Below are 15,410 nucleotides of genomic sequence, written 5' to 3'. Positions count from 1 at the left end.
TTCCCTACTCTACAGTTAAAATTTCCATTTTCAAGTGTTTGCTTTCTATTGAGATCCAGTGCTTCTCCATCCTTCTGCCCCTTCTCCCCATCCCACTTATTGTGTAGGAAAGTTCACCCCTAGCTTACTTAGTGAGAGGGGTCAGACCGCACAGTGGAGGAGTGTGACAGCAGGGCGTGATTGTTCACATATGTCCTTTCCTGGCCTCCAACCCACCCAGACCGTAATACTGGTTTTGTCCCTTCCCTTTTGACCTCTACTTTCTCTCTCCAACTTCCTACCTGTTGATAGATTTTAGCTTTCTTTGCTCTCCACCCTCAGATCATTTTCAGGTTCATGGTTTATCCCTTTCTTCTTGGCATGCCCTGTTTCTGGTTACTCTTTTTGTCCTAGATGCTAACTTTATAGGTCTGGATATGAGACAGACATTCTGTTGCATGGGTGGAGGAAGAGTATTTTGGTTAGTGAGGTTATAGGGAACAGAAAATTAAATCTGCTTAAAGTAGAAGGGAAAAGTATTGGGACCATTCTAAGGTAACTTGTGGAATCTTCCTAAGAACTGAGCCAACCTAAGCCCAGGGAAAAGCAGGGATGCAGCTGGACCTCAGACACCAAGGACTCAGCTTAATTCTGTCTTGTTACAGTCTCACTTTCTCTGCATGGAACAAATAATGGCTGCTGGCAATCCTCAAGGCTTGTGGCTTCAACACTGGAGAGATTCTGGGGTTTCCCTAACATACAAGGTCCAGAAATGAGAGGGCAGGGTAAGTTGGCCTCACGTTGGCCCAGTGTGAGTCAGTACCCACCCTTGAATCAGTCAACTACCAGGGGGCATGAGGTCATATGAAAACTGTTGCAAACTGCAGAGTAGCTCCCAGAAGGAAAGGGGTGTACTAGATACATAGAGGCATCATCTTTAAAGAGAGTGTTCACATTTATAGAATCCAGTGCTTTTTAGATAAGTTATTACCAAACCCTCACAATTACCTTGGGAGATGGGTGGTATTATTCCCATGTATAGCTGAGGATATAGAGGTTAAGTGCCAGGATCATCTCAAAAGTTGGCATAGCTAGAATTTAAATCGGAAAGTCTGTCTGATTCCCAAGCCTATATGTACTTTTCTACTGTTGTCACTTACCTACCAAGTGCCTACCACTGGCTTGTTTGGGTTTATTATTTTCTAAATTCAGCAGCATGTGTTAAGAGGCTGGTATGCCCTATTTCTGTGTCTGCGGCTACCAAGGCGAACAGAATGCATTGCCTGTCTGTGACAGAGCTTTACAGCTAGTGTGGCAAGCCGACATAAGTATGCATAATTAAGCATATTCGGTACAGTAAAGAGACTTTGATGATGGAAAGGGAGAGAAAGACCAGTGCTTTCAGAAACGTTTCCCAAAAGAGACAACGTTGAGTAGGTATTTGCCAGGTGGATATGAGGAGGAAGGACCTTATTCTCGGCAGAGCAGAGTAGCAGGTGCAGCGGCGGAGGAGAGAGAACGTGGAGCATAGAGGGAGTCACCCACAGTTCCAGAGCTGGAGCAGAGACGTTGTGGGAAGAGTCAAGAGATGAGACAGGAAAGGGAGTCCAGCGACAGATTATTATGGACTTTTTATCCTTGCTGAAGAGTTTGAGGTTTTATTGTATCACCGGTGAAGAACAGTTGAAGGATTTTTAAATAAGGGACCTACGTGACCAATTGGTGTCTAAGAAACTGGCAGGAGTGTGGGCAGTGGATTAGAGCAAAGAAAGGAAGTGGGGAAACCTGTCAGAGAACTATTACAAGGGCCTGCACTCCTTAAGAGGGATGAAATTTAGAGATATTAAGGAAACAATGTATAAAACTTAATGACCAGTTAAATTTGAGAGAGCAATGGTCATTTAAAAATGCTGGGTTTTTTTCTTTCTGGAATCCTCTTCTCCCTGCTTTCCACCTCCCTCTTCCACCAGTATTCCTGCCTAGTTAACACACACACACACACACACACACACACACACACACACACACACACACACACACACACAATCATATCCATTACTTCCCTGCAACACTCATCGTCCCTGAAATTATTTACTGCGTCTGTCGTACTATTCTGTAAACTCTGTAAGGACTGGGGCCTTGTCTGTCATTTCTCTTGTTCCTAGCACCTGGTTCAGTGCTTGGCACAGGGAGGATGTTCCCTGAATGCTTGGGGCACGTTGAGTTTGAAGTGCTGTGGAATTTCTGAGTAGAGGAGCTCAGTACAGAAGTAGACACGTTTGAGGGTTAGGGGAAAGGCTGGAGAATACGGAGCATTCTCCCTTTCGGTGGTAGCTGAAGTTGTAGGGTGGGGAGATGGCCCAGGCAGCACAGAGGGCGGGGAAGGAGCTCTGGAGAACAGCAGCGTCAGCAATCAGTAGTTGGAAGATAAGTCAGCTAAGGTGCTGGAGAATTTGCAATCAGAAAGTCAAAAGAACTAAGATGGGGAAGGAGAGTTTTAAAAAGGAGGGAGGGAAGGAAGGGACAGCGATGCCACATGCTGTAGAAAGGTCACAAATGATAAAGATGGGAAAGTATTGACTTTTGGCAGCTCAGAAACAGACCGCTTTAGTGAAGAGTACATTGGAGAAGTAGGTCTGCCTTTCCTAGGGCCGCCGTAACAGATTGCCACAAATTTAGATGGCTTCAGACAACAGAAATGTATTGTCTTATAGTTCTGCAGGCTAAAATTCTGAAAGTAGGGTATTGGCAGGGCAATGCGCTCTCTCTGAAGGCTCTAGACCAGGGTCTTTCCTTACCCCTTCCTAGCTTCTGGCAATTGCAGTCTTTGGAATCCCTTTGCATCATTCCAGTCTCTGCCTCTGTAGTTATGTGGTATTTTCCCTGTGTCTGTATCCGTGTCTAGATTTTCCTCTTTTTATAAGGACACCAGACATTGGATTAGGGTCTGTCCTAATCCAGTATGGCCTCATTTTAAATTGATCACATCTGCTAAGACCCTGTTTCCAAATAAGGTTACATTCACAGGTACCAGCAATTAGGAACATCTAATTTGGTTGTTGGGACGGGGGTGGGCAGGGGGAGAGTACAATCCAACCACAATCCTTTGGAAGCTGAATTGCAGTATTTTGAGCCTAGAACGGGAAGCAAAGAAGTAAGGCATCGAATGTAGAGAACTGAAAAAAATCTCTCTGTAAAAAAAAAAAAAAAGTGAGAAAGAAAGTGGTAGATGTTGGGGAACACTGGCTGGAGAAAGATTTTTGTGTGTGTGTGTTTTTTTTTTGGTTGTTGTTGCTCTCAGTGTTTTGAAATTTGTTAAAGTGCAGATCCTTCCTAGGTTCCACTGCAGAGCTACTTTCCAGTATATAATTTGCAAAAAAAAGGCAAAATTATACCTGTCATGCAAATATAAAATTAACACATGTCAAAGATTTTATTCAACTCATTAATTAATGAAGGAACCAGTAAGAAGTTGAAACATGTCCAAAGAATATTTGAGAAATGAGGTGTTTAGATAGGTAGTTTTAGGCTGTGATTGCTAGATTGGATGGCTAAAACTGTTTAATGGCCAATAGGGCCATAAACTCTAACATGTGGGATTATTTTTTTCAACTATACAGAAATTATATGCATCTCTACAAGACAACAGTATACAAGTTTATGTGTAGCCAAGACTGGGACCTTTAATCAATGATAAACAACAAATCCAATTAAGTATTTTGCCCTAGCTTTTGGCCTCTATGACATTTAAAGGATCTGCTGCTCACCTTAATTTTTTTAACCTGTTTCCAAGTTTCAGGTAATGTTTCTGACATATTTATTACAATCTATGGAGACAGAGATGGGGCCTGAGAACCTTTACGTTAAATATCCCTTAGGTGGTTCTAATGTTGACTAAATTTTGAGAACCACTGAGTAAGAGGATACCGAGTGGCTTTCAGTGCCCATCTGAGATCAGAACCTATTACTCTAATGACAACTATTCCCTGGATTGTGTGATTTTTTTTTTCCCAGTACTGCTCAGCTCCTGGGCAAAGAGAGATCATATGATCCAGGGTGGAGGGCTTGCCAGGCAGATCCTCAAGAAGGACATAGTGGCAAGGAAGTGAAGGTACCAGGAAGAGTGTAGTTCACACACTGGACATGAGGTCCAGGCTGGGTGGGGAAAGAAATGAGGCTAGGGCAAGATAGTAGATGGGGAGAAAAGAGAGAAGTTCACAGAAAGTGTGCAGTGGGTGTAAGAGAGCAGAAGGGTCAGGAGACTGACCGAAAGAGAGAGACATTAAAGTTGTTGAGATTTCACAGGTGGGAGTAATCTCCGGTAATGGCAAAAACAGTCTAGGTTGTGGTTTCATGAGTTACCGAAGTGAAGTAGAGGTCATTGGGGAGAAGATTAGTGAGAATTACTTTCTCATGATTTACATTTTTCACAGGACACTGTACTTGACGCTTTAAAGCTGATATAAATCTTCTAAAATAATGAGCCATTGTTCTGATACCTTAGCTAGGTTGTGGCCAAACGCATCGGACCTACATGTGATGAGCAAAAGCCTTTCTGGTCTTTTATGACCATAATTACCCTCAGACGTTTACTGAGCACATTAATATGGGTTAGGCCCTCGATAGTAGGTGTTTTCATACAGTATCTCTTTAAATTCTTACCCTCTGTGGTTCGAGATGTTAGTATACCCATTTTACAAAATTCAGCTTTAGCATCAGTAAACAACCTTCTCAAGGTCACAGTGAGTGGTAGGTAGGGCATTTAAATTCATCACGTGACTCCAGAACCAATTTGCTTAACCATTATGTACTACATAGAGTGTGTGCTTGGTGGGGATCAAAGAGGATTTATACATCTCACATTCCTTCATGTGATTCAGTTTTGTAAATTATCACACATGCAGAGATGAGTGTGGGCTTAAAAAAGCTTGAGCTGAGAGCTATTTCTTTTCCTTTAAATTGCCACAGTAACCCTCTTTAGGCTCTCAGTGCATATCCATCTTAGGCAGTATTTAAAAAAAATGAGTGAATTAAAATAGGACCTTGAATTATCTTTTCGAGATTGTTGTGATGCAACTTTAAAATCTTAAAGTAACAGGACTGGTGTAGTACTTTTTAGTCTAAAAATTCGCAGTGCTAAATAAGAGATTAAAAATCTTCATTGTAGTCAAATGAAATAGGATATCCTTGTTAACGCTTGCAAGTTATTCTTTTGAACACTTTTCTACTCTCTAAATGCCTTTTTTTTCAGTTTATTATAAGATCGCACAGATGTGTTACAAGATGTGACAGAATGACACTTATTTAGAGGAAGTATATAGTCAAACTCACCTGTTCACAGTGACGAAAATCCTTGAAAGCTTATTGGAAAAGTATAAACCTTTCCTAGTTTCTAAGAATTGTAATGAAAGTTACATTGCTCTACATTTTTGGAATATTTGTGCAAGCTTCCTGCTTTTGTCTTTGTTCTTGTTAAAGAAAGTATTTTTAGAAGTCATACAGTGTTCATGTTAATAAAATTAAATAATTAAGATAACATATTATTTTTAATAGTAATGTGACTAAAATATGGGGTTAGCTGGAGAGTCGCATAAAATCAGCATCATGAGCACATATTTATCCAAAAAACATACTTGGTTTGAAGTTTAGAAAGCAACCTAAAGTAAACATGTGTTCTTTGTTGTATTAATTCATTATTATTTAAATTAATGTTCTTTGTGTTTTCTCTAGGGAAAAGTAGTTTAAAAAAATTACTCAGCTATTTTCCTGGAACAGTATCAAAATTTGTATCTGGCTTAACACATCTGACCTGACAGTCTTCAGAGGAAGCAAACACATGTTCTATGAGTAATCCCCTAGATAAATCTGCAGCCAAACAACGGGGCAGTGAGATCAAATTCCAGTGTTTTTTCTCCACTGAAATAAAATTAAAATTCAAAAATTACATTTACAAGCTTCTACCCCTTATGGTCAGTTACAGTCTGGTGGAGACCATCTGCGGTGGCGGCGGGGGGCGGGGGTGGGGGAGAAGAAGAAGCTGACAGTGATGGTGGTGATGATGGAGTTGGAGAAGGAGAAAGAGTTGTCGATGTGGTGTTGTTGGTGAGAGTGAGTGTATGGATTGGTCCTACAATACCCATTTTGAAAATTATTTTTCCAGTAGTGGTTACACTCTCTTTGTCAATTCTGCCTTGTAAAAATGAGTAATAGTCGGTGGTATTAGCCTGGTCACAGATTATTATTCTTTCCAGTTACAAAGCTTAGCAGAAAATCTGGAGACTTACTTCCTGACCCTATTACCATCCTTTTTCAAACCCCAATGTTAAATGAGGGCCCCTGACCAAGAAAAATACTTGAGGGCTGTAGACTAATAAGAAGGACCTTTTTTTTCCTTTAACTTAAAGAAAAATAAAGCATTCTGTTTACTTCTTTGACCTTGTGGGGAAAACTGTTCCCTGGGTTGTACCCTCAGCAAGTAGAACAGCATTACCCTTTGAGCCAAAGGAAAAAGAACTAACCCAGATCTTCTGTTGGAGATGTCCTAGCCTTTGCTCTACGTCAGCCCGTCTCAACCTCCACACTATTTGACTTTCAGGATCCATCACCCTTTACTCTGGGGAGCTGTCGTGTGCATTGTGAGATACTTTAGTAGCATTCCTGGCCTCTACCCACTAGATGCCTGTGGCACCCTCCACCCCAGAATTGTTCCAGTGTCCTCCACCCACATTTGAGAAACCCTGCTCTCAGTGTATTAGGTGATTTGTTGATAATATTTTCTAGATTTTAGTGTTACTTTTAAATATTTTGTCCTATTTTAAGTATTTTGGTGTAGAATAGGCTTCGCTTTTAAGAACTGTAAAAATAGGGCTTCCCCGGTGGCGCAGGGGTTGAGAGTCCGCCTGCCGATGCAGGGGACGCGGGTTCGTGCCCCGGTCCGGGAGGATCCCACGTGCCGCGGAGCGGCTGGGCCCGTGAGCCATGGCCGCTGGGCCTGCGCGTCCGGAGCCTGTGCTCCGCAACGGGAGAGGCCACAACAGTGAGAGGCCCACGTATCGCAAAAAAAAAAAAAAAAAAAAAAAAAAAGAACTGTAAAAATAAACTGGAAGCACATGTTCTAATTTGGGGGTAAAAGTGAGGACAAGATCTTTTTCTGATTTGAGAATTCAACATTGTCACCTTTGGATGCCTAGTACAGTGTTGTTCATTGCACAGGTGGGGACCCTTTAGTGGGTCAGGAAGATATATTTAAGACACTATTGAGTCAAGGTGTAAAATACATTTCTTACTTTGGAATAACAGAGAAAAACATTTGAAAACTGCTGGCCTAGTGTCCCTTTCCAACTGTAATATTCGAAACGTATACTTCATAGCAGTAGGTATTTGGCCAGGCCAGCTTAAGCTATTTATCTAGTCAGGTTACACTTATCAAATAGTCTTGGAAATATGGAACATTCGAATTTGTGCATTGCAGTAGATTTGAGACTTTCTTCTAACTTTAGTTTCTGGTGTGTATCGTCTTGTTTGCGAGAGGAGGAAGCTCTGAACTCCATCACATATTTTAGAACATTCTTGGCACGTTACTTGTGGACTGTTCATGCCCTCCCCCTACACAAGTTGCTGAAAAAAGACAGCTCCATTTTAATTGTTTTCTTCATCACCATGCATGCAAAAGTCCTGTTTTTCATCAGTTAGTATTTATTTTGTTAACTTTTGTAGGAACTGTGCTGTATGGAGGAAATGGCAGAAAACATTTTGTGCATTTATTGAGAATCAAACATAAATATGAGCATAAAGATATTTAAGAATTGCTCCTAACACTCTGCTTGTAGTCTTTTTGTAAAATTCATTTTAACATGACAACTTTAAGTTAAATAATAGCCTGTGGGGAATACATTAAATGCGACAATCTGCCATTACTAAGTCCTGACTTCAGCTGTTAATAGCAATATTCTTGGCTTTCTGAAATCCATCAACACTTCTAATCACTTAAGAAGCTGCCTTAGTTTCATACTTACTAAAGAAAATACATTTATAGTTTGAGTTACTTCATTTATTCAGGGCTACTTTTTAAAGATTGAAACACTTCCAGGAAGCTCGTTTTCATCTTTTCAGTAGTAACAGAACATTTTTGACTAGTTTCATATTTTTAGAAGATCTGTCTTAGGATGGTTGTCTTTTTCTCTAAGGAAAAATGTTAATGATTATTCAAAAGTTTTTTATATTACAATTCATTTATTTTCACAAGGGAGGTTTTTATATCCTTATGTTTTTAATTTAGATAATGTCCAATAGAGATATTCAAGGTATTTTCATGGTAGTTTCAGGGGAAATTTGTGGTTATTTTTCTTTTCCTCTGAGTTGTATAACATTCTAAGTTTTATATTTGCAAAAGATCAGTGGCTATGTCACACAAAAACTCACAGGTTTATTTAATGGTGGCTTTATGTATTATGATGTTATTGAACTGCTATGCCTAGTTCTTGTGTGTGGAGTGAAGGCAAGTGTAGAAGATAGCTGAAGTTTAATGTTGGTTAAAAGCTAAGCTTTATGTGAGAGAGATTTGTTTAAGAAGCCAGATTGCTGGTTGACCTGTGAAAGCAGACTAAGTAACAGTATTAGTGTGGATTTGGCAATAAAATTTCTTTATCAGCAAATGATATGAAGTATTGTCATCAGAATCTAGGTACAGAGTTGTTCCTTCCTTAAAGCTAGTTTGGAGACGAGTTTGAGATAACTTTTTCATAGGTTAATGTACAGTTTCCTTATTCATTCAATTAATAAACATTTATTTTGCAACTACTACTTGTAGATACTATATTCTTATTCATAGGCTTTTAAAGCTTTCATCTGTTCTAGTAAATGATATCAGCACTACATTGTTCTTAAAAATAAAAAATCAGTATAAAATTGTTACACCCATGTGTATCCATATTGAGGTTAAAACTCAGAAGTGTCACTTCTAATATAGTTTTCTTTGTTTTAAGTTCTGAACTCTTCCAAAAGGTGATTATAAATAGCTCTTTTGAAAGAGAAAATACTATTATTTTGAAAGGATGTATTCATTTTCCTATTAAAAAGACATCCATTTGAATCCCATTGTTAGGAACGCTAAGCGGTACAATTGGAGCAGCAGCTAAAACTTCTTAATCAGTATTAACGCCTCCTTCCAGGTGCTCAGTAAAATAACAAATTTTATGATAAAGGGAAGAATGCAGATATTTGATTTTTACAAACATTGTGTTAACTGTTTCCATATTCAGTTGCTGAAGAAATTTCTGGAGCAAATAGTGCTGCTATCAAGATATGAAGGTCATTTTACTAATCTTTAATAAGTCTAATAAACTAGTTTTTTGTCGTCATTCTATAGGGGAAAATGAGGCTTTTGGGGAGGGACTACTGAAAAGTCAAATTTCAGTAGAACGTAAAATTAAACTATGAAATATTGCTTTAATGCCTTCAAGAAGGAATGCCTTGCATCGTGTAATATGGTCAGAAATCTGCATAATCTTTAGTATAGTTTAAGTGTTTTCAGAGATCATTTGACTTCTCACAGGGATTTTTGAAGGGGTTTGTGCTATTTGTAACTAAATAGATGAAGCTGATCATATACATTTATTTTTATAGTTGACATTTATTTTGAACAATTACTATGAATTGATACTCTTTTAAAGACTGGATTTATTATGACATATATATATATAATTATTGCTAAGTTATGTTTACTTCTATTTATTTTGATTGGAAAGTTCTTTGAACTCATAAATGATACGGGTAATCATTGATTATTTTAACCTAATCTGGCTTCTCCTGGCTCCTGTGAGTAGACCTACTAAGAACTATGTTATCTGTTTTATCTTGTGTAAGGAAGGTATTGGTGGTACAAAATATCTGATGTCATACATATTTTAAAATCTTCACAAAAAATCCTGATTATTTGTAGTGTAAGTTAAAGATGTAAAGAATAATTTATCGTGCTTTTAACTTTTTTTTTTTTAAAGGTGATGGATGTGGACATACTGTACTAGGCCCTGAAAGTGGAACCCTGACGTCCATAAATTACCCACAGACCTATCCTAACAGCACTGTTTGCGAATGGGAGATCCGTGTAAAGATGGGAGAGCGAGTGCGCATCAAATTTGGTGACTTTGACATTGAAGATTCTGATTCTTGTCACTTTAATTACTTGAGAATTTATAATGGAATTGGAGTTGGCAGAACCGAAATAGGTAGGAAATTTTCAATACATCATTGCCCCAAGTTTTAAAACTGAAGCAGTATTTGATACTTAACATTGAATAACTATGCTGTATAGGATATGTGGGAAATTACTGAAATGTGTGGAAATCTCAAATTTGAATCTTCTTTTGGGAAGAGAAAATTCTTATCTGTTTATTCACTTTTCTAATAAGCCTGTGTTGGTACATTTGCAACAAGATGCCACTGTACTGCTTCTGAGGAGGAGGAAGTTAATTAGCTTTTTTTGTTCATTTTGTTTTTCTTTGACCATTTTACTTGCAGTTAAAGAATGTAAGTATAATTCATGCTTAGGAGTCAGTATATCATGGTAATTAAGAGCATGGGTTTTGGATCCAAACTTCTTGATATTAAATACTTCTGCTGTTAGCTTGCTGTGTGACCTCGGGCAAGTTACCTATCTCTGTTTCCTCACTTGTAAAATAGGGCATGAACTAGTACATGTAAAGTGCTTAGAACTGTACCTGACATATAATATATGCTTAGTAAATATTAGCTGCTGTTGTCTTTATTCTTAGCTAAGAGCAGCTGGTTCTCAATTATGGCTGCATATTAGAGTCACTTGGGAAGACTTTTAAATAATACTATATACCTGTCCCCATTCTAGAGCAGTTGAATCAGAATTGATTCGGTGGGACCCACACCTCAGTACTTTTAAAGCTTCCCAGGAGAATATACTTTGAGGTCAAGTTGAGAACCTTTGGCTTAGAGATCAGCACCTTTCTCTGAAGCAGGAAACAGCAAAATTTGTAAGGCTGTCTTGGTGAATTAACATTATAACATAAAGAACTCTAAAATTCTCTGTGAGTTTATTTGGAAAGACTTATTGATACAGGTGTGTAAAATGTCTTTCAGAACTATAATTGGAGCCCACTATCTTGTTCTTTAAGCATCATGTTCATCTTCTGGCCTCCTCTCTGTCTCTAGTCAAACCCTTCATCTCTTCTCCACATTTTGGCCTCTTATCTATGAGAGGAACAATTCCTGGCCTACTTCCCTGGCTGCTGATTGATAACCTCTGTTGTCTCCCAATCAACTCTTGATTAACCTGGGTGCTTGATCACCACGTGCATATTGCCACGAATATATGGTCTTGGATAAGCTTTTAGAAACTCGAATCGCCTGAGGATCTAGAAAACACTATTACTATTATACTGATAGAAGGCAGTTGCATATTAAGTGCCTCCTGAGGAGATGCAGTAGGGAGTAAATGGTACCACCTCAGCAGTCTTGAAACAATAATAAAAGAAGTGAACCACAGTCTGATCACGCCCCTAGCAGTTTACATGAAATAAAGGAGCTAGAGAAACACACTTTATCAATCATAAAGACTCCTTTTTAAAAAAAATGCCACTTATTTGTAAAGGGGAGGAGGTCGAGGGAACTGTCATTCATTTAGAGATAACATCTTCCAAAAGTAGTGTGTGGACCTTGTGACCTTGTTTAGGTCTTGATTCAAACTAACTGACTGAGAGAGGACATTTTTTGAGAAAAGCAGAATCTCAAATTCTGTGGTAATGTTATATTTTGTGTATTCAGTATCTGATTTGTTAGAGACACTTTGAAGTTCAAACAAAACGTCTCTGATTTGTTTTTAAATATTTCAGAGAAAAAATAGTAGGAAGAGGGCAGGTGAAACCAGAATGGCACACGGGTGAAGCTGAGCCATGGGCACATGGGAGTACATCTCTCTACTTTGATGTAGTTTTGAAAATTTCCATATTGAAAGTGCTTTTTGTTAAAAAGGAAAACCATAGGATTATGTATTTGGACAATAAGTAGTGTCATGTTGCTAGGCAGGAAGAGTGGCATGGGAAAAAAATTGAGCACAGGTTTTAAATCACTCACTGGGTTCTCATCATAGCTCCAGGACATACTTGGTGAAATTCTTTCTACAAGTCATCAGCCCAGACTTCAAAGTCATCATCAGTACTGTAGGAAGACTAAATGAAATAATATTTTGCAGTGCTTGGGGTGTAGTAGGTGTCCACTACTCAGCTCTCCCTTATTTCCATTGGTTTTGTTTTTCCTTATTCTCTCTTCATACAGGTGAATGGAAAGCTGTAGAAAGGTCAAGGGGACCGAGTGATGATGGTTCCTGTTGAGCTTTAGTTCTGCTCCTCTCCCCACCACCTACCGTGTATCACCACCTACTGTATATCCACTGGTCCTCCATTTGGGGAGCAGTTTGTGGTTAGTGGTAGAAAAGTAACTTTCCTGAAATCGCAGAGAAATAAAGGTCATTCAAGAATAACTGTTCTGGTTAAAGTAGATATGCCAGGAATTACAGAATAGAAACAAATACATGTGGGTATCAAGATTCCAGTGATTATGGTAAAGAATCCTCTTTTTCTGGGCTTCCCTCTTGGCGCAGTGGTTGAGAGTCTGCCTGCCGATTCAGGGGACACGGGTTCGTGTCCCGGTCCGGGGAGATCCCACATGCCGCGGAGTGGCTGGGCCCGTGAGCCGTGACCGCTGAGCTTGCGCGTCCGGAGCCTGTGGTCTGCAACGGGAGAGGCCACAGCAGTGAGAGGCCCACATACCGCAAAAAAAAAAAAAAAAAAAAAAAAAAAAAGAATCCTCTTTTTTCTATATTGTCTTTTCTCAGGGTCCCTTCTGAACAGAAGCAGGTTCAAGTGAGCTGCATTTTCCTATAAAAAAGTTTCCTATTTTGGTATAAAGCTTAGATTTTTGGGTTTTTTCTCTATAGATGTTAATTTTAGGGACTTTTCTACCCTGAGAGATGGTATTGTGGAATAATCAAGAAAAGAAAATGAAAGGAAGAATGGTTTCTCAAGGAATCACTTTTTAAATCATAAATTCATTAGAATGTGTTTTAACTGATAAAGCACTTTTGGACAGTTATTTTCTATTTTTTTTTGGATTGGGCAATAATGTGTAATATTATTTAAATATATGAATTTATTATGATTTTATATAACAACTTTCTAAATAGCTAGACTGTCCAGAAATCTTTGTGAAATTAGTGTAGTCATACTCATTTCACTGACAAGCAGGATGTGTTTAATGATAGAGTTAAGATTGGCTCTCTAGGTCTGTCCCTTTTTTAGGCAGATTGTATTGGAATGAGAAAATTCCATTGTGCCTTGAATTTTACTTTTCCATTTTGATTATTCTTTAATCCCTGGTGTCTGAGACATAGTGGTTGCTCTGTAAAGATGACAATTAAAGTAAAATCATTCATTATTAATCTTAACTTTTTCTGTACATATATAAATATATATCTCCAAACTATTTTGCAACTTGTTTTTTTTCTCTTTTAATATTTAGACATCTTTTCATATTGGTCCATAGACATCTGCTAGCATCATTTCCCTGATGGATATTGTTGATAACTAGTCCAAAAATGAAATTTAAAACCATATTAAAAAGAAAAATCTTTGCTTATGTGTAACCTTTTCCCACTCTATTGTACATATTTTCTTCCTAGATTTTGCTTAAAATTTCCATTTTAAATGAACTTTTTTTGGGATGAGGGATATTGTGGATGGATATCTAAAAGAGAAGCTAAATATTTTAAAACCTAATAGCTATTAAAGGAAAATGCATTCTGTAGAAGAAATGTAAATGTGTCCGTGTGTTCAAAGTTATATTTAAAGATGTACATTCTGTCTTACACCTTCATCAAAGTACCTTTTAAAGTTGTCTCTTAAATCTTCATGTGACATTTACAAAGAGGGAAACTGAGGTCCTCAGGGCTTCATCTGGTAAATGATTCCGTGTCTCTCGTGTTTCCAGAAAAGTTTCTCTTTCTGTATTGTTTGTCCCCTTTCTCTCTAATATGCTTAGGTCTTCCTAGTTTAAGAGAAAAAATAAATTTTCTTTCTCTTTACCACCAAACCTCTTGAAAAAGCTATAGTGATGATAATATTAGGTATTTAATGATGATAATGATTGCTAATATTTTTTGAATTCCTATTCTGTAGGGGCTCAGGCTAATCGTGAAAATAACTACCAAGCATGCAGTGCTTGCTCTGTGCCAGGTACTATTCAAATTACTTTTATCAATTAACTTATTTAGTCCTCACAAGAACCCTTGAGATAGATACTTTTATCACCCCCATTTATTACTGATGAGAGAACTGAGGCACAGAGAGGTTGAATAATTTCCCCAAGGTCACATAGCTAGCAAATTGCTAAGTGGGATTCAAACCTAAGCATTCTGGCTCCAGAATTGGTGTCTTTTACTGTAAGCCCTTGACACACTTGATACCATTGAATCCTACAAGAATCCTGTACATTATTCCCATAAAACAGATAAATAGAAGATCAGAGAAGGTAAGCAACTTGCCCAAAGTCATATAAGCAGAATTGGGACTTGAACTAAGGTCTGGCTAATAGCAAAGTCCATAATCTCAACCACTAGGCTATAGAGTAATAGATAGCAGCTATTACTCCTTAATCTTTTACTGCATGGTCTCCTTACTGCAAACTGTTGAAAATAGCAACTTTTTAATAAACATTAACTTTTTCCTTTTAGCTATTTATTTTGACACAGATTTCTTTTTTTTTTTTTTTTTTGGCCACGTGACGGCTTGCGGGATCTCAGTTCCCCGACCAGGGATTGAACCCAGGCCATGACAGTGAAAGCCCAGAATCCTGACCACTAGGCCACCAGGGAACTGCCTATTTTGACATAATTTTAGACTTAATAGAGAAGTTGCAAAAATGGGATAATTTCCATAAACATTTCACCCAGATTTTCCAAATGTTACCATTTTATCACATTTGCCTTATCCCTTTCCCCCACAAGCATACACTCTTTTTCTAAACTGAGAGTACTTTCAAGCATGATGTTCCTTTACCTCTGTATATTGTGTTTATTTCCTAAAAACTAGGACATTCTCTTTACATGACCACAAAACAGTTATCACAATTAAGGAAATTAACATTGATGTAGGACTGAGCTACAGGAGCTGCTCAAATTTCTCCAGTTGTACAAATAATGTCCTTTATAGCAAAAGAAATTCTCAGATTATGTATTGCATTCAGTTGTCACATCTTCTTAGTCTCCATTACTTTGGAGATGAAAGGAGTGGACAGTTCCTTGGTCACTCCTTGTGTTTTGTTATGTTGACATTTTTGAAATAGATAGGCCAGTTATTTTGTAGGATATTTCTTAATTTGGATTGCCTGATGTTTCCTCATGATTAGAT

At 38.1% G+C, this 15,410-nt stretch overlaps 1 protein-coding gene across 2 annotated transcripts in view; it reads left to right on the top strand.

Annotated features, from left to right (window-relative positions):
- The window catches only part of DCBLD2 (discoidin, CUB and LCCL domain containing 2), an 88,655-nt gene that overhangs the window by 8,547 nt on the left and 64,698 nt on the right, over positions 1–15,410 (top strand). For both annotated transcript variants that reach the window (XM_007468399.1, XM_007468398.1), the window contains exon 2: positions 9,978–10,205. In XM_007468399.1, coding sequence (XP_007468461.1) covers positions 9,978–10,205 — 228 coding nt within the window. The remainder of the gene's footprint in view (positions 1–9,977; positions 10,206–15,410) is intronic.

This window comes from Lipotes vexillifer, unplaced genomic scaffold (assembly GCF_000442215.2).
Source record: "Lipotes vexillifer unplaced genomic scaffold, Lipotes_vexillifer_v1.1 scaffold482, whole genome shotgun sequence".
Classification (NCBI taxonomy): Eukaryota; Metazoa; Chordata; class Mammalia; order Artiodactyla; family Lipotidae; genus Lipotes; species Lipotes vexillifer.
The sequence above is the reverse complement of the archived record's forward strand: the minus strand, read 5'-3'. Positions and strand labels throughout refer to the sequence as shown.